The sequence below is a fragment of the Venturia canescens genome, chromosome 6, assembly GCF_019457755.1.
Source record: "Venturia canescens isolate UGA chromosome 6, ASM1945775v1, whole genome shotgun sequence".
NCBI classification, from domain to species: Eukaryota; Metazoa; Arthropoda; class Insecta; order Hymenoptera; family Ichneumonidae; genus Venturia; species Venturia canescens.
This window is the reverse complement of record NC_057426.1, coordinates 13,423,799-13,443,809: the sequence shown is the minus strand read 5'-3', so window position 1 is coordinate 13,443,809 and position 20,011 is coordinate 13,423,799. Positions and strand designations below refer to the sequence as shown.

Below are 20,011 nucleotides of genomic sequence, written 5' to 3'. Positions count from 1 at the left end.
CAATATTGTGTGGAGAGGAAGTTGAGAGCCTCCAAAGTTTTGGCAATAGTGCCGGAACTGATAGGTTTTTCGGCTGATAATTAGGATTTAACGTCACGTGACTCTGAGAAAATTTGCAGGAGAGACTTGTCTTTGACGTACCAAATTGGGACAGGAATCTTCAACCAAACGTTTCAAAGTGTACGAAAGCTCGGAGGAAGGAGGGATCGAAAAGGGAGTGGGAAAGAGAGATACGTACGACGGAATCCGGCGAGCAGTCGACGAAGAAGATTTTCTGGCAGCACTCCCAAGTGTCATTACACCCTGGTGTGTTTCTCGAAGGGGAAAACTTTTGCAGCAAAGCTCTCTCGTGACTCGCCGGGCCAGAGAAGCTTTCGCTTGTTTTTCGCGCCAACGAAATATGCCTCTCTTCCATTTTCCATGCTCCTACGTTGCTAATGTAATTTCTCTCTAACGCTTAAACTACCGAAGTTGCGTCTTCGGAACAATCCAATTATAACGTATAAATAGAATTTATTTGTCTTATTCCGGGTTCTTTATTTATCGAGCTTTCAATCATTCTTTCGATCAACCGATTGCTCGAGAAACACCGAAACCTTGACGATTTTAATTATTTTATTGTCGAGACTGAAAAAAGTCCTCGGCAATGAGCAGGAAGAGAACAAATTCGCTAATAAAATTGAAACACCGCCAAGCGGATCCACGCCGTTCCCGAAAAAAATCATGAAGTCTTTCCGACACTTCAAAGGAGAGGGAGGATTCAAGAAATATTACTGATACTGCACCATTCGGTAAACTCCGAAGCGAGGCATTTCCAGTATTTTCGTCGATATTTATTGAAAATTGAGGAAAAAAGTCATTGGAACAACGAAACGTGGCATTACGAGGTGCCAGTGAAAAATATGATCGTCACAAGGTTAAACATGATTAAACGAATATAAAAATGACGCTGAAGTTTGCAGCGTTGGAGTTCAACGAAATCATTTTAAAAAACTCCAATAATTCCAGTAATTCTCCAATTCGTAGTTTTTTAGTTTACACCACCAATGATTCGTGGAATAAAAAATGGGTGAATTACAGATGTCGTTTTCCCTAATTTCATTGGACTCCAACGCTGCAAGCTTCAGCGGATTCGTTCTCTCCGAAAACGTTGCAGTTAAATGAAGAAAACTCTTCGAATAACATCAATTGTCATTGAATCAACTATATTTTTTCCTCAGTGCATTTTTTTGTCGTTTTTCTCGAGAGAAAGGGGCAGTGTTTGAGCGTGTCAAGCGCGGTTTCCGGCACATCATCTTTCTCCCCGAGCTGTTCTCGCGTTTTTTCTTCTCGAGTCTATTCCGCTCGTGAAAGGCAACTGTGTATAAATATGATAGACGAGACACCGTTCGCGAGGAAACTTTGTTTTTCAAGATGCACATTTAGCATATATTTATATATACGAATCTTGCTTAATGGGAAGATAAAACAAGAATGGAAGTGAGAACGAAAGGAAAGAGACAGAAAGGCAGACCAAATCGAAATGAAGAATAAGGAAGACGGAATGAGGAGTGACGAGGAGAGGAAGAGAAAAATATTTTTAAAAGTCATAGATAAGAATATGAAAAAAAGATCACCAAAGATGATAAATAGAATAGCAAGAGACGTGAGGAGAGAGAAAGAGAGAGAAACATAAAACGATGAAGACACTGAAAGCTGTTCTTAAAATAAAGCTCAGTGGTAGCACAGTTGTTCCGCATTTAGCAAGGATAGCGTATGGGGACTGGCGTTAGTAAAGATTCAAGCAACGAAGAGAGAGAGAGAGAGAGAGAGAGAGAGAGAGAGGAGGATAGAGATCCTAGGAAGACGTCAGCGTCGAACCGAGTCTTCGTGACATTTAATACTCCACGTGCTTCCCGAATTCTCGCTCTATCATTTCCTTTTTTATTTTTCTTTCTTTTTAGCACGGGTATGACGAATTTCTCCAGGGATTTTTAATGGGAATAAATTTCTCGTTTATGGGAGCTCTTATTACTGCGACAGAGATGTAATTTTTATTCAATTGTAATGTTGAAAATACAAAGTTTCCATTGAAAATGATTTTCCAGATGAGTTCAATAATGATTTGATTGTTCATTAGTAATTTGAAGCTCATTTGTTAAGAACGAACGAGTTGGAAGAAAAAATGCTCGAGCCAAATGTCAATGGCCCATTGCACGACCTCTCTCGACCTCGCCGACCTGAATTCCCCCCCCCCCCCCCCACCACGCGTCTTATCCCCTTGTCGAAAGCTCGCAAGCTCGTCGGACGTCTCGACAGAAAGGAGAAGCTGAGGCAACGTCACTAATGTGCTTTTGCGAGACATTAGTATTCCAAAGTGTTGAAACAACGACCAGTAGATGTGTCTCGATTATTTGAAGGTGACATTTGGTCCTACGAATGTCGGTTGATATTTCGGCGTGACCCCAAATTTGATCCCGGAAGTACGACTCGGAGAAGAGTGTGTAAAAGAGAGAGGGAGGGAGAGAGAGAGAGAGAGAGAGAGAGAGAGAGAGAAGTCGAGTGTCACTTCGTCTCGTTCAGTGACAGGAGTTTTCACGAGAAATTTTCTTGTTTTCTCATCCCCCCTGAAATTCATGGTATCTATCAACGGCGCCGGGCCACCTCCGCAATTAGAACTCCATTTTTCATCTCCTCCGGTGAGACGTCGTTTGAAAAAGCTCTAAAAGTCACTCGTTTGAAAAAGCTCTAAAAGTCACTCGGGAAAAGTCATCAAATAGTCGTTACAAAAAAACGAATCCGAAAAAAGAATTGTCGAAGAGGTGAATGAGTCTCGAGGCCCTTCGACATTTGGCTTTCGAAAAAAAGCTCGAACGCTACACTAATTCAATTTCCTGCAGACTTTTTTCCTTTTTCTCTCTCTCTATCTTTCTCTCTCGCCTGCTGCCATCATTTTGGGGTTTTGCTTCGCACTAAATTACGTAAGGTCCAGTAGAACTTCGCCAGAGAGGCTTAAATTTAGTACTGAACCTCGTGGTGGGCTAGACACACGCGGAGCGTCATCCTCACCGTGTGTCGCATAGTCGAGGAAATATAGTCGGTAATAGTCACAGTGGAGAGGAGAGAAAAAGAGATAAAAAGAGAAAGAGGCGCGTAGAGAGACTAGACAGTCAGAGAACCTCGGTGAGCCTATTCGTCATTAGCTATTCGCGGGTGTCGCGACGAGAGCGAATTCGACCGTTCGACCTAAATTCGCCTGCATAAGCTATATATACCCCCCCCCCCCCCCCACATACACACACACACACAGGTGACTGTATATTTTTGCGTATATATGTAGATAACGGAGAATTATATCTGCGGAGATATGAGCGGGTGTACCGGAAAATTTATGTCTCACACGGGAGAGATGGACGTGTTTAGTCTACTGAAAATGGGAAAAAAACGTACGTTACACTTGGTGAAATGCGAGAGTAACGTTAATTGAAGGAGGAAAGTCGAAGCTTCATTTGTAAGTTTTCGGATGTGGGAACAACGTTAATTAAAATTGATGGAAAAAAACGAATTGTTGATTGAAAAGAAAACACGATTGAATACCCTCGCGAGGCGACCCTAATTATTTAAATATATTGGGAGGTGGTGATATTTGAAGGATTATTTGTGAACTATTGTCGATTTTAAATTCTGAGATAATCGATCGGGGAACAGAGCAGGAAAGAGATATTCGATGGAAAGAGATAAAAACTGGCAATTTCTCGGACGAATAAATCGATCGGTTTTAGCTATCAATTTTGAAATGTAACGATCCGAAGAAAAAACGAAAGTTGAACGAACGTCACGTGTAGGTCAGAATAAACGTGGCTCAGACGAAATAGTTGAAAAGAAAGAAGATACACATGCACACATGTGTGCACTTCTATGTGAATATCGCGCTGGAGACGATCGCACAGGTAAATGAATTCAAGTAGAGTGATGCTCACGAGGTAAATTATTTCCATTTGACGGGTTCGGAGGTTAAGACAGGAAGAGATATACAATCGGCTGGTATCGCGATGGCGATCCTCGACTTTTAAGTGACACTTGTGCTCGCATATCTCCTCACTAGACTTGACTCTCTCTCTCTCTCTCTCTTCCTTTTATCCATTTTTACGACGAATCGACTCGATGTGTGCGCGACGACGAAGAAGAAAATCTCAAATGTTTACTTTTAATGGGAAACCTTGAAGTTACGTGTAACGTAACTTCAAGGTTTCACGCCAATACACACACACACGCATATGTTTCAATCATTTTATCCCAGATAAATTCGCATTTGTGTAATTTCAATCGTCGAGCCGTGATTTAAGAATTAAGGGATCCTACCTTAATTCGAATTTTTTAAAAGTCGATTTTTTTCACTGCATTTTTCGAAAGTATCGTACTAAAATATAAGCACCGACCAGTGCGGTACCGCGTGCCTGCCTTTTTTTAGACGCGTTTTTCCCAAAATTACGTTTTTGGACGGCTCGTTGGTAAATCTCCGAAACTACTCAACCGATCCTTACCAAAATGTTACCACGTGTTCACTATGACTGGGCGGCTATAGCGCATGAAAAAAAATCATGAAAATTTTCCTGCACATCTAATTAGGGTAGAAGACTTGAATGAAAATTATTCTGAAAAATGTTGGATACCGAGTAAGTCGCGATTCGATGGAAACAGCGGGTTTGCGAGGAATGCGCAAGCCCGTTGCATGCATCAAACGAGAAATAATCATAAAACAACATATGCGGAGATTGAATGAAATAGCGATGAAAAGAATTGTCAACGTGAACGAAATTGGAGTTTTTCCGGAGCAAAGGGGGCAACGCAAAACAACAATTCTCAGCCTGAACGGTTTCGCCGCACCCGAACGGGGATTCAACCAAAAAAATGACGCTCCTCGCGACTTTTTTTACTTCCAGTCAGCGATTCGACGGGGGAGAAAAAACCTGGTGATTGGAGCAGGTGTTCGAGTGTGCGCGGTCGTTTTTTGTCGAATAATAAAAAACGAATTATAGGATGCGAAAAAAATTAGTTGAATTATCGAAAAGTATGATCATTTTCGCTTCGAAAATGAACGTTTCGAAGTAATTCCAATATCAATATTTCATCAAGAACTTCCGGTCCGGTCGATCCTTCCGATTTTTTCGTTGGAAAAATCGTCGCCCCCAATCGAAGTGTGATCGTGGAAAAAAATGCGTCCGCATTCGAAAGCTTTTCGTAGCAATAACTCGAAGAATATCCCGAGCGATTTGACGTACAATTGCATCGGATAAATTTGTCGTGACGACAATAACGTCCCTGGGGTTAGCAAGATTGTTCGCCTCCTCGGATACGATTTTATAGAGAGCGGGAACTCGAAATAAGACAGTGGGAAGACTAGAAGCTCTATTTCAATCTGCTTGGAGTCCAAATGTGGGCCGCCGAGCTGACGTCTCTTCTCGAGACACTTTTGTGTGACGAAAGAAAGTGAGACGGACAGAGGAATGGCTAGTTGATGATGTGTTCTCACCGCTCCTCAGTTTATACGCTCGATGCATTTACGGCACGGTGTTAAATGCCAACTAACCAACTATATATGCAAATTAAATGTGTACAACGAAAATTCGTAGACAACACTTCGGTAATTATCCATTTGAAAATGTGTCATAAAATGACAAACGTCAATGGAGGAGGGTACGTTTTGAGGTCGGGGGAAGGCCCAAACTTCTCGATCGAGTAATTCTCTACTTTTTTTTATGACGCTGAAGTTTCCAACGTTGGAGTCCAACGAAATGGTCTAAAAAAAGCTCTCAAATAATTCCAGTAAATCTCCAATTTTGTTCCCTGCCGAATTGCCAATTCGTCATATTTCAAGTCACATCAATAATTCGTGAAATAAAAAAATAATGAATTATAAATCTTTTTTTCGTTCATTTCGTTGAACTCCAACGTTGCAAACTTCAGCGTAGTTTTTTTCACATTTTTCAATCGTCTGCGATTTTTTCATTTTTTCATTTTTATATTTCATTATAACGAAAATAACGGGAAATTAGTAGAGGAGGAAAAAAGAGGTTTGTGGCCTCTCTTTTTCTTCGCGCGCACGGTTTACGACGTTTCCGGTAAGAGAAGCGCGATTATCCGTGACGAGGAGCGAGACAAAAGTGCAGCGAAGAAATCGATTTTTCTCGACGCCTTGGCGCCGCTGCAGCATTTTTTCTTCCACCGTCATTCTGTCCTCAGCGTGTTTGAATCTCGTGAGGAATTATCAACGGTTGTGCGTTTCCGATTTTTCCAACAACGAAATTTCGCCATTCATGCTCTCCCCCCTCTCTGTTCTTTGTCATATTGAAAATGCTTTTCTTTCACTCTCATTCATCGAGCTTCTTCATCGTTCAAGCTATTTTACTTCATTATTATTTATTCGAGTGCCTCGGGAAGGGTGAAGCGAGAGTTTCTCACGATATAAATATGTGACAGTTCGCTTGCATAATAATCGCAACGATGAGCGTATCGTTTTAGCGCTGCCAAAGCATTTTTCAAATCCGCGACCTCGCATTATCGCTGCGAACGTCCGAGTCCCGTGCTAATCGAAGAGACGAGCGTTTATCGCGCTGACGCTTGATTTTAACCTCATTTGGATTGCGAATATTGAGAGAAATGGGTAAACTAAATTGCACGCGTCCTTGATCGTCCTTTGATGAAATTTGTCTGGAACTTGACGAGGATTGGATACAAAAACAGTTGAAATCGGAGGGGGAATTTTGGGAAAAAAACGAGGAAAGATGTAACGACTTTGAAAGCAATCGCGATCGATCGTAACTTCAAGATCAAATCGATAAGTTTGGCAAAACGAAAGAGAAGCGAAGAAGAATTGGTTTACTATTTTGCGCATCGTTTACGAGGAAGACCCACGCACACGCGGAGACACAGGCGTGTCGCTTCGACCACGAACATGTCCTACTCCGTCCGACAATCGAGTTTCCACGATCTGTAAACGTCTCCCTCGAGACCAAGAAAGTAATTGAACTCAGTTGACTCTATAATCGCGCTTGACTGGCGCGTATCCACACCAAACGCACACTCGGACTCTTCGAGAATCTTCGCATAAAGAGCATTCTCGCGCGCATCGACATTATTTTCATTCGGGAAAATCTATTTATAAATGAAACAATTAAAAAGGGACTAAAATTGCGTAAACGATCGGGACGAAGGGTGTGCAGGAAGAGAACCGTGACAGAATTGGAAAAACAATTTATAATATAAAATATTCGAGAATGAGAGGTTTTCATGACGCTGAAGTTTGCAGCGTTGGAGTCCAACGAAACGGTCTCAAAAAGCTCTCGAATAATTCCAGTAAATCTTCAATTCTGTTCCCTGCCGAATTTTCAATTCGTAGTTTTTAAACTTACACCGATGGATTCGAGAAATAAAAGAATGGCGAATTACAAATATTTTTTTCGTTCATTTCGTTGGACTCTAACGTTGCAAACTTCAGCGTCGTCCGCTTTCCAAAAGTTGACTTTTTTCTTCCAACTGTCGAATCTCGAAAGCGTGATCGGATTCGAAAAAAGTGTGATCCAAAAAGATCGTACGAAGCTTCATTTTCTAAATGAAATTCAACTCGATATCGTTTTTGAAATAAGAAACGAAGGGAATCGTTGGTGATCGAAGCCCCCCCGTCTGTTTGCAGAGGCGACCTCTCGAAATATTTAGCATCGAATAAATCGATGTGAATGCGGCGAAATCCCAATTCGAATAGATAAGCAACTGATAGGGAAACAAAGGGGGGGAGGGAAGAGTGGCGCCTTCAAAGTTAAAATCGAGTGTGAAAAGCGTTAGGACATCCCAAAACTATATTTTTTTAAATCGTCAACTTAACGGGCAGCTCAAAGATTGCAATCAAGCTTAAAGATTGTATCGTCAACACGTGTACACTTTTGATAAAAATAATTGAGAGAAAAAGAATGAAAGGAAAAAAAATAAACGGAAAGATAGAACGACGAACGTAAGCGTGATTAGATCTCGTCGCGATTATGTAGGAAGTGTTATAATTCGAAGATAATATCTTGAGAATGTCGAGCAGAAGGCGAAAAAACCACCGAATTGAAACGTTTTTTCAAGCGGTTCGCTTCTTTTTTTTTCTTTATTTTTTCCCCTAGTACTTTTGCCTACGCGAGATATCGCCGTGTCATCGAATACGAATCGTGCGACAAAAAGACTCGCCGTTTAGTCGTCTCGTTGAAAAAAAGCCCCTTAAAATATAAAATCGCGTCGAAGCTCGTTGAAATTCGTAACTATTTGTAGCCGAGTTGTTTCGGGATCGGAAGAGCTCGGAAAGACACGATTTCTGACGGACCACCTGAACGAGCTCTCTCGAAGTAATTCGAAGAAGCCGCGTCACGTTTGTCCAGATGAGCGTTGAATTTGTCGGTAAAAAAGGAGGTGTGAATGAAGCGATATTCAAAAGGCATTTCGCGTTATCGGGTTCTTCTCTCGGAAAGCAAACATGGAATGCGATCAGCGCTCGGGGTGTACGAGTATCGAGTTAACGGAATGTTCACCGCGATCGACTAAACGACGACGACGACGACGACGACGTCGGAGAAGAAGACAAAACGACGACGGAACGTTTTCAACGCTCGAGGGCATCGAGGTCCGCTGTAACGACATTTATACACACAGAAAATTATGCATTTACGTAAGAAATGTGTGTGTTTACATACGCACTGCAAAAGCAACGAAATTGTGGTCGATTATTGAGAAACCTTTACATAGTCGCGGGTAATAAAATTGAAAATAAGCCTGGACAGGTCTATGATTCGCTCATAGTCAAACGCTTTATTAAAATTGCTCGTATTTCGGGTCTTGGGGAGCGCCAACGCCTCGTAAAGAGCGAGCAAGATCGCGGAAACGAGGCTCTCAACAGTTGGCAGCTTTTTGCAGTGCGCAGAGCAAACGAGAGCTCTCAATCGCCACTAAATTCATTCGCAATTGTGAAATCTCCTGAGCAACCGTAACAATGTTGACCCAACCAATAAACAAGTCACTCAACGTGAATGCACTGAGACAAAAATCGCTGTAACCACTGAACCTCTTTGGTTGACATTTTTGCTGCTGAATTCGCTTGCGATAAATGTGGAATAGTTCATTCATCCGAATCACTAAATTTTTCTTCATGTTAATTAACCTAACGAGTGAAATCAAATATTTTGTTCGAAGAACTCGAAACATTTGTTTATTTCTACTCAATTCACATACACTTTTGTCATATATTTATTTGAAAATTCGTTGAAATGTATTATTATATTAGTCAACACGATTTTAGCAAAATAAGAAGTAATTTTGATAGTCAGATTTTTTCCTCGCGTAGCTCAACTTAACTTTATCGATGACGAACCAAAATCAATTGTCTATACAAATGTCTACCTCGAAAGAAAAGTTCAGTATATTTTATATCATTTTGTTAATTGAGCTGAAGGTTTTTTTTCACCACAACACAATTATTTTCGTAGCAACGAAATATGACGTTAGAGCAACCCAAATATCGTCATAAAATTCTCAATTTCGTTAATCCAAATCGCGGTCTATTTGAATAATTATCTAAATATTTTGTGAAATTTAATAAATAAATATTTTGTCGTGCGCACGGGACTAAATATTTCGGTCAAATCGAAGAACATTTTTCGAGTGTTTCAACCAAATTTTTTTCTCAGCGTGCAAAACAAATAATTCATCCCCGAATGTTAGTTTTTTTGAATTTTCCGACGAGAGTAAAAAATGAAAAGATGAAAAAATTTGACGACAAAGGGGCGACGAGGAATGGTGAGAGGGGAAAATAATAGAGAAAAGAATTCGAGGCGAAATAGGTTAGCCGGGGAAGTGAGTTCTCCTCGGGGCTAAAGTCGTGAAAAGTGTCTTCGAGTCTGCTGCGTATACGCGCGTACGCGCATGTGTGCTCGGAGGCATTGTCGCGTGCGGGCGTTAAACAGGCCCCGTGGCCTCGTCCGGGGCCTCGACGACCGTTTTCTCGCTCTCGTTTATATCGTCGATCGTGGACCGGCTCTCGTAATTAAGAGAAATTAAATGCGAGTCCGCGGGCTCTTGTGGCGATGCAGCCGAGTTGTAGCCCTCGGGCACTGCGTCCAGTAAATAAACGCGCATGTACGCTTGTGGGGTTTTCTTGTGCGTAGAAAGTTTTGAGGTACGAACACGCTCGCACGGGCGAGTGAACGGGCCGCGATCATGTTCTAGAATTCGATCGATTCCATTGGCTTTTCGAATGTTCCCGAATAACTGCGAATTCGGATTAAAAATGGGCACTGAAATCGTGCAAAAAATGAGAATAAGGGGAGTGGAGAATCGCAGGAAATGACAACGAAATAAATTCCACGAGCCCAAAGCGACACGAAAGATGTATTCGAAACAGTGATGCCCGAGACCACATTTTTATCGAATATTTCTCTGAACCGAGGTCATAACTCTTGGAGAATGAGGATCGATCGTCGATCGACGAAGGCGTACAAAGATCGTAAGAATTTCGGAGAATTATCTCGTTCGGCAAGCGAATGGGCATTAAATAATTTACGTTTGTACGAGCCTTTCGAAAGTCTGCTATAATATACGAGGATTTTCGTAGCTCGAATTAGCGAGAGTGAGAGTTTAAAAAGTGGCGAATGAGGGGAGAAGCAACAATGTGGCTAGTTATTTACATGTTTGTTCATATATTCGTGTCAGTGTGTCAACGATCACTCGCACTTGATCGAGAGGAAACTCGCCTGTTTCGAAGACTCTCGAGAACCGCTGCGCTCTCGTATATTAAGCACGAACTTCTACGATCTCTCAACTTCACAGAGTTTCATTACTCTTCGCCACATGTCATCGAAACAAAAATGAATATTGCAAAATTTTGAATAAACAGTGACGCGAAGCTCTCGAACGAGACGCTCGCATGGGAGTGTTTTTTTTCGCGATCGAATTCGGGTCGAAAACGAAGATACTGCGAATCGTAAATTTTTAAAAATTCGTCAAACTTTTCTCTTCATTGGATTCAGTTTTTTTTGCTTCTTTGCTTCAACGCTCACGAGTCTCGATCTCCGGAGGTTCGCGAGGCTCGTTCTATTCGGCGTGCTCGAGACCACGTGGCGCGCGTGGTGGTGACGCCTGGATGCCTCGGCCCGCTACGGGGTCTACGGGAGCAATTCCACGGTTCATCTTTTACGCACATTTCGTAGCCGTTTGGACGGGCGCGCGGGCGCGCGCAGTCGAGAACGAAGAGCGGCGTTTTCTCAACGAGCCTGACGCGCTCGAGTCTTTACACATTTGTTGCGAGACGAAAAAAACACGGGTTCGCTTCTATTTCGAGAATGAACGAAAATCTCGCGTGCGAATATCTCCAACTCTTTTAAACCTCGGAGCGAAAATACTCGCGAATGAAAATGCATGTTTCATCTCTTTCGGATCGGATTCTCCCGCTTTCTCTATCGAAACTTCCTCGGCGCAGGGGCCGCCGGCTCGGCGAGACAATTTCACGAGATCGTAACGCCACGCCACCGCGTTGACAGGAGTGCGCGCGTCACTCCCGATAAACACGTGGTCTCAAACGTCTCGGAAGCTCAATAATCACATCGGGGCATTTGAATCCTCGTTATTCCCACGGGAACTAAACTCGAAGCCTGCTCTCCCCTTTTTCCCATTCCAACGAAAGTACGGGTCGAATAGTTGAAGGAAATAATCGTGATTCGCGACGAGGCGTTCCGAACGAAAAATGTTGGATTAAAAATATGGAGGAAATTACTGAAGTGGCGTAGAAACGGAAAGTAGCGAAAAAACATTGGAATCCCGTTGAAAATCGGGGAAATAAACAATCCGAGAAAATCTGGCGAGCCAATGAGTACAGTTATAACGATTGCTCGTTCCTCTCGAGTAGGAAAAACGAAGGGAGAGGGGCTTGGAAGAACATTGCGGTGCTGGTCTGAAATCGAATTCGACCTCGTGGTCGATTAATTATTCATCGCTGGGGACAAGGTACGTCCGGAGGAGCGAATGAAAGAAAGAGGCATGCACACCCAGAGAAATCGTACAAGCCGAGGGAATTCGTACGTTCGTGTTGCAACCATAACTGAATTTAAAAAAACGGCGTGAATAGTAAAATTGGAAAAAGCGAATCATCGAACTCAAGCCCTTTCGTTAGCGAGGGACGAAAATACGCGTACGAAGCAATTACATTTTCGCTCGTTTCCTCGAGACGCTCGAAAACGTCGGCGATTACCAAACGAGCTCACGAGCCTCGTACACGTGAATGGAATAATCGCTCGTTTCGTTGGTAAGGAAACCTCCGTTGTTGGAAAAGAGACACGAGAAATCACTTCGAATGCAGTCCCTAGAACCCTAAAGCACCTTCGGCCCGGAGGGAAGGAAATTATTAGACGATTTCGTGACTAAATTTTTGTCGATAATTTTATACATAAAATGAAAATGCAAGGCGCAATGTTTCATCGGATAAAAAAAGACAGAAATCGATTTTTTTTCATCTTTTTAATCGATGCAAAGAAAAACCCCCTCGTTCAATGTCATTTTCAACGGTATTCAATCTTTCTCTCTCTTCTCCCTCTCCTGAGGTGTATTCAGAATCGAGGCACATGTTATCGGAAAGTATGAGGGACCGGTTTTTAGAGTTTCGACGGTTATTTCACGCCTGGAATATCGATCAACCGTGCTACGAAGAGCAAGACGTTTAGCGATGCGAAACTCCGCGAGCGACCTCGACGATCGCCCAATTTTCCTTCTCAAACGTCGTACAGATTCTTGCGCATTTGCACCGAATCGCCGATAATTATTTTTTCTTCTACGTATCGAGGACATGTCGCGATCAACTTTCGTTTGCGTCCGAACCTTTGTGGTTTAATCTAAGAAATTTCAAAATTTAGCGTTGCTCGAAATATAATAAAAAAAAAAGAAACAAAAATACTTGACGAAAATCGAAATTTAGTCGAATTCATCGCGATTCGAAAAAATCGATCGGATTCGTTCGAAAAACATGGAAATTTTAATGATTATTCAAAATACAGAGTACTTCGTTTAACGGAAGTAAAAAATTGTATTTTCCCTGTAGAAAAAGTTGAATATTCGTAATTTTTTGTTTTCGACCGAAATTACAATTCTACTTTAATTAATGATTAATTTATTCCGTTACCTGCCTAATTTGCAATTCTTAGTTTTTCAGTCTACACCAATGAATCGTGAAATAAAAAAATTGGTCAATCGCACCGAACTTCAACATTGTTTTAATTATTCCTCAATATTAATACTCTCCTAGTAATAGAAACATAAAATTTGAAAGGATACGATAGAAATTGAAGAACGATGAGAAATTTAATAACCGTTGATTGATATATATTTATGGAGTTATTACAATTTATATAAAGGAATAATCTCGGTACAGTTAGGAGAGAGAATTTCCCTGGGAACGTTCGACTTTGCGTCGAGAGTGTAACAGCTCTTGACAGCTGACCAGAGAAGACTCGCTCGCGTTTCTGTTATACCGGTTATTCCGCTGCCGGTGTTTCTCTCACGAACTGTCGTCGGGCGAGTACGACCGTCTCAAATTTTCCAATGTCTCGAAATTCCTTCTCGAGAATAGAGCTCAACAACATTTGGACAGGCGGATGGTGATTTTCGTTGTTTTTTTCACACTGAGATGTCGAGAAATGACATTTTTTTGATAAATCATAAATTTGAAGAATAATTTGTTATGCAATGATGGCGAATACGACGCTGAAGTTTGCAACGTTGGATTTCAACGAAATGAACGAAAAAAAGATTTATAATTCATTATTTTTTTATTTAACGAATTATTGATGTGGCTTGAAAAATTACGAATTGGAAATTCGGCAGGGAACAAGATTGGAGATTTACTGGAATTATTTGAGAGTTTTTTTACATCATTTCGTTGGACTCCAACGAAATGGAAATTTCAGCGTCATATGGAGAATATTGAATGTGGAAAAAGATTTCCTGCCAATATCTCGAGAGGAATTGTTTGTTTGTTGTTGAAAATGGAAATTCAGATTTGATTGAGTTTGGAACGACTTCGAAGTACATAAATACTTTTCTATGTGGATATGTTCGCAGAGGAGTGGAAGAAAAAAGAGGGCGAGACGTTGAGAAAAAGAATGACGACAGCTGCGATCCGATCAAGAGAGCAAGGGGCGTAGTAGAATGGTTCTGTGCTCTGATTTTAAATTCGATACAATATCATTTCAATACGATAGAAAAACATCGAAGAGCACGATTGTACGGAATGGGATACGTGTTTTTCTCGTCTCGACGAATCTTTCGTTCGTCGAAATGCAAATAATCCCATTTTTTTCGATGAATTATCGAGATTTTCCGTTCTCCGATTTCTCACTGATTTTTAGGCTTCGAAAAGGCGAGACGCCGCTGCACTTTGCTACGTTGCAGTCCAACGAGATGAAGGAAAAAGAAATCTCTAACTCCCGAATTTTTTCCCCTCCCCGATTTGCAATTTGTAGTTTTTCAACCCACACAAAAAATTACTCGCAGAATACAAAATTGAGGAATTACAAATGTTTTTTTTTCTTTTCACCCATCTCATTGGACTCCAGCGTTGCAAACTTCGGCGTCGTAAGAAGATATCGTCCACCGAGAGGGTTTTTAATTAATGTCAAATTTCCCCGATCGAGTGGAAAGTTCGAGGCGATAATCGGCGGCTACGGTCGCGTGGTTACCGGTCATAAGACCGGGTACGAAGTCCAAATCGTCCGAGTAGTTTTGCCATGCGTTCGTGTGTTACACAGCAAAAAATTAAAAAGCGTTTACAAACTGCTGTCGGATAATCGGATAATTAGGCCCGCGATATTCGATTGAAATTAATTTCGTAAGTAATCTTCGTCTTCGTGTGTGGACGATGGCGAATCGTGCAAAAAATTAGTCGATTATGCTAATAAATTTCTTCATTTTCGGGTATGATTAACATACGAATGATCGCGGGTATAAAAAAGTCTGGGAAGAAACGATGGCGGTAGAAAAAATGGAAAAATTGATGTATTCGATCGAAGAATCGAACTTTGCTTTATTTCATTGTACTTTGTTATTATTTACGAGCGCTGCAAAACAGATCGAGTGAGCGAAGGCACCGCGAGGAAGAAATTACCCTTGAAAAATGAGTACAATTCACTTCCTGGAAATTCAAGCATGGAAGGGTGCACAATCCCACTGCAAATCGACATGTGTCGAAGGAGCGAAAAAACAACGAAATTGAAGAGAATACGAGAAAAAGAGGGTCTGCCAGCTGGGAAAGGGCTTTTTCAGGCCACAAAGTCGAAGTTTCGACGATTCTTAATACCGCGATTCACGTTCATCGCCAGGTTAAGGAAACAAAAACAATTTTATCGTGGCAAAAGTAACGAGGAACGAAAATTCACGTGAAATTTAATATTTGAAACTCGACACAAAATCATTTTTCATTTTGTAAAATGATCCTCCAGTTAACTTATTTTGATTTTAAAAATACTTATTCAACGACTTTCAGAGAGTATTATTGTGGAATATAGAAGTTTCAAAAATGGCTGATTTTTGTTTTCGAATTATTGTGTCACCGATGAGTGTAAAAATTTCGAATTTATTGGAATTTTTTGTTGAGACTGTATTTGTAACCGAGAACGTTTTTTTTCTCAGAGCATCGATCGTTTCCTTTTTGAATATTCCGTTGGGTCTTACCTGGCGAGAGAACGGCGGTTCTATGAGGGAAATGATTGTCCCTGACACCGTTGACGTTTTGAGAATTTCGGTGTTCCATATGATGCGAATGGTGATGATGATGATGGTGATGATGATGCTCCATACCTGTCCGGCTATCGCCGTTAATTCTTTGCTCGAGATGCATCGCGCCTGGTGGCAACATTTTTCAAATTCGCTATTGTTCCAAATTTCTTCGTATACTTAAAATCGAAGTTTTCGGCTAAACGCACTTAAAATCCACCAGTAATAGAAATAAAAGCCAACAGGAACGCGTTCTAAACGCGAGAATTTGAAGGACTGCTTCGTGCGGCCACGAGGGACGCGAAAAAATACAGAAATCCTTCGAGAAACAACCACTTCCGCTCGGCTGTCACAACGTTCGTGGCGCTACTTTCGAAACCCTCTCCCCTCCACGACGACGCGCACACACGTAGTACACATGCGAAGCTCGATTTGTGCGAAAATGGATGTTGGAAGACGCGAACCGAAGGGGATCTGACGTTTCTTCCGATCCGGCGTGTGTTATTATTTTTCTCGTGAACGAGTTTCGAAACCCGTCCCGCGGTCAGAGCGGAACGAAAAATGGCTAACGTTTCTTCGAGTTTCGTTCTGTCACGTTACGAGCGCGCGCCGCACACGTTTTCAAAGACGTTTCCGATCAGCGTCCCTTCAAATATGCACTCAACTAAGCCTGCATCAATATTCTCCTTCGCACTGTTTCGTACTACAATGAGTTTTTCCTGGCGGCGTTTGGCAAAACGTTCCTCCGTAAACAAAACACGAACACCACGTTTTTTCGGCACGCTTCGAGTCAATTGGCTGGACGGATCGCGGCGAATGGCTGAGTTGCTCGAGCCGTCGCAGCACCAAAAGTTTTCGGCGGGAAATAAATTCCTCTTTTATTTATAATTATTGCGAATACACCGAGGTACTCTACGCTTTCGAGAATACTTTTTCGGCGAATATCTGATCGCGTGTGGGCCACGAGACAACTTCGGACGCGAGAACCCGACTGAGAACGTAGTTGGATCACGCCGACGCCGGCTTGACAGAAGCAGCACTGCGGCTCGACCAAGTGGGACGGGCAAGGGAGGGGGAAGGAATACTCGTTGCTCGACGCGCGACTTTTTCTCTCTCCCCATTCTTCCCCTTTCACCTCGTCCTTCTCGCGCTACCGAACGAACTGCCGTTTCAGCGTCTTCCAGGTTTATAACTAATAGACAAAATCCCCCCCCCCCCCCCCTCGGCGCTTCCCTCGAGGCCTCGAGGGCTTCAACGAGCGGAGGAGAATCTCCCCCACCGTCGTACACATCCCCACTCTTCGTATCAACCGTTGGCGGGAAAACGTATCTTGTGACAGCTGTACGCCGGTCGCGGCGCTCAGCAATATCTTTGTCCGCCAAAACGAAGTCTGGCCTTCTTGTTCTTTTCTCTCTCTCTCTCTCTCTCTCTCTTTGTCGCGCAACTCGATTGCTCTACTCGCCAGAGACGTAACGTAGAAGCCTCGCTCTTTCGCACTACCGGAAGCCTTTCAACCCGACCACGAGGCCTCTAAATTTCTAACCTACCAAAAGAGCTATCCGCTCAACGCCATTTTTCCTCTCTTCGACGTTCAATCTTGGTGCATATTTTTCCAGCGATCGATATTTATTGGATAACAGTTGCGGGATATCTTTTTAAATTTACAAAACTGTCGGTTTTTTATTCGTATGCTGGAAAAGTGAAAGAAATAAATCCAACGTCCACACATCCACGGGCCTGACAAATCTGAAGGCTAAACACGTAAACTCGGATTCTAAATCACCCGAAAAATTCCACGAGCCCGAATAAACGCGATTTTCTAATGCAAATGGAATTGGAGGCACGTTTTAAATTCTCAAATCGTTCTAAATCATAGGGAAGGTCTTTGTCCAAACGCCAAAAAGTTACGAGTGACCTCGTGACAAACCGAGACTACGGACCACGTGCCCGCGAGTGAATTTCGCATTACGATGACGTAAGCCCACGCAAGTTCCGCCTCCTTTCCTCTCCCGCTCTTCCAACTTCTACCTCGAGCTTTCCATCCTGAAACCCTTGCGCTATCTGACTTTCCGGTTGAAATTTGGCCGGTATTCCCTGTATTCGTTATTCGTTAGACGCTCTCGGTGCTTCGGAAGCAGCTTCTGTCAAAGCGACCTCGGATCTCTGATTCTCACTCCGGTACGAGCACTCGCAATTTTTGGCGCCCGGTTCGGCGGTGCTTACCACTCGAGTTATTATGATGTTTCTCATATTTCAGTCCGTAAATCAACAATCCGATTAAACAATAATAGGAAGAATTTTAAAAATCGAGTTTTCCGTCGCTCGAGCATAATTCTCCAATATTTCGACCTACGATTATATTCAAATAGTGGCTAACCGGCGAAAAATAGCAAGAGTAGCAGTTTCAGTATTATCAATGATTGACCGATAAGAAATTTCGTCGTGACACATCGAGTGCGAGGAAGATGAAAAAGGAATAAGTAATAATTCACGAGTCACGACGCCGAGGACGACGATTTATCGATAAGCGGGATTATTCAATCTAGCTACTGTAACGACGATAAAAGTCTCGCGATTCCATTTCGAATGATGAAACATCGAATAGAAAAACATTTTTATCTCTGTAAGAATTTGTAATGATTTTTTTTCGTTATAATTACTATGATAAGAGTGATTAAAATGAGAATAATCGTGATAATGGGAACGATACTAATTGGAATAATAATCAAACGATATTGGAACGTTCTTCGCGATGCAAAACACTTTTACTTTCTGTATTCCTGATCGAATCTTCCCCCTTTTCTCATCAGGCTTCCTGCCAAGTTGCCCCTCCTTCTTCTTCACCTCTCGCGATGTTGTATTTACGCGCGCGAGAGTGTTCACCACGCTTTTCGTTTATTTTCGTTTTTTCCCCCATTTCTTGGTTCAAGTTTGTTTTTTTTTTTTACTTATTCATTTTTTTTCGTTTCTTAGCATCAAGCTCGCGTTCTCCGACACTATTTTCTCTTCCAGGGCAGTAGTGTTACACATGCTTACTGCAGAGAATCTCCAAAGTGCCTAAATTTGCCCCGCTTCGGTATTCCACGCTCTTTTCGTCGTCAAATTTTTCGCAGCGTCGACATTTCTCTCGACTCTTTAATTTCTCGTTGAGTTCTTGCCTCTTCCAACGACTATTTGTTGTCGTGAAAATTCCTTTTCCTCGCCGCATCTCATACCGAATTTATTTGTTTCGTTTTCGGTTCTCTTCTCATTCATCGCGTCTGAATTTCGTACTGATGCAATTCGAAATTGCAATTTGCAAAGGAATTGCGAATAATTTCGTTCTCTTGCGAAAATACCGTGGTGGATGATTTTATTTATAATTTTCCGGTGGAATCTGTTACGCGAAGTTGCGGAACGTTGGCTCATTTTTGTGCGCGCGACCAGGAACGAGACTCTCTTTTTCCATTCACCGTTTTTTTCTTCTTCTAATTTTAAAAAAAGTCCGAACGTGTAATTATTAGGACATTAGCCAGAAGAGTCGGAAAGGCGCCAGCGCACCAATACACTCGAGTGACGTATACCAGAATTAAATGGGAGAGCCTCACTCCCATTACGTACGAGGAGAGATATACAGAGTGCATCATCTCTTGCGCGGGTCACGTTTCACGCGATTGCGAAGTATTGCATTCTGACAGTTGCACATGCACAATTTGCGCACGAGACGGGACGAGTGTGAAACGATCAACGATTGTTGCCATTATATACGCAATCTATCGACGAACATGTATTTATTTGTAATAATTCACAACGTATGGGGCCTTCTTAGTTGCATCGACCAAACATTTTTATTGAAACTTTAATAAAAAAGGCTCGTGTTTAAAATTCATTGTATCATTGAATTGGTCGTCATAATTATCCAGCGATTCAACATCGATCATTCGACTGAATCGAGTTTAAATAAAATCTTTAATAACTTTTTTATCATTATTTTTCTCCCGATTAAATAAACTCCTATTTTGCCTCAATCACTCGGACTCCCTGTTTTCTATTATCCTTTTTTTTACTATTATCCAATTAATGCGGAAACGACAATTTTGGACACGCGATTTCAAACACACACACACACACGCGCAGTTTTAAGGATGTAAAAGTGGTTCGTACCAGTCAATGGACAGTCTTCGATCATGTTTTTCAAAGAAATTACCACGGGCAATCATATATAGCACAATATTATTAAGAAATCTTGTTATGATTTTCTAATGGTAAA

At 41.9% G+C, this 20,011-nt stretch overlaps 1 protein-coding gene across 5 annotated transcripts in view; it reads right to left on the bottom strand.

Annotated features, from left to right (window-relative positions):
• Window positions 1-20,011, bottom strand: part of LOC122412089 (homeobox protein TGIF2-like) — a 72,888-nt gene that overhangs the window by 13,974 nt on the left and 38,903 nt on the right. For 2 of the 5 annotated variants that reach the window (XM_043421380.1, XM_043421381.1), the window contains exon 3: window positions 15,721-15,891. The exons of the other annotated variants lie outside the window; for them this stretch is intronic. In XM_043421380.1, coding sequence (XP_043277315.1) covers window positions 15,721-15,891 — 171 coding nt within the window. The remainder of the gene's footprint in view (window positions 1-15,720; window positions 15,892-20,011) is intronic. 5 annotated transcript variants of the gene reach the window in all.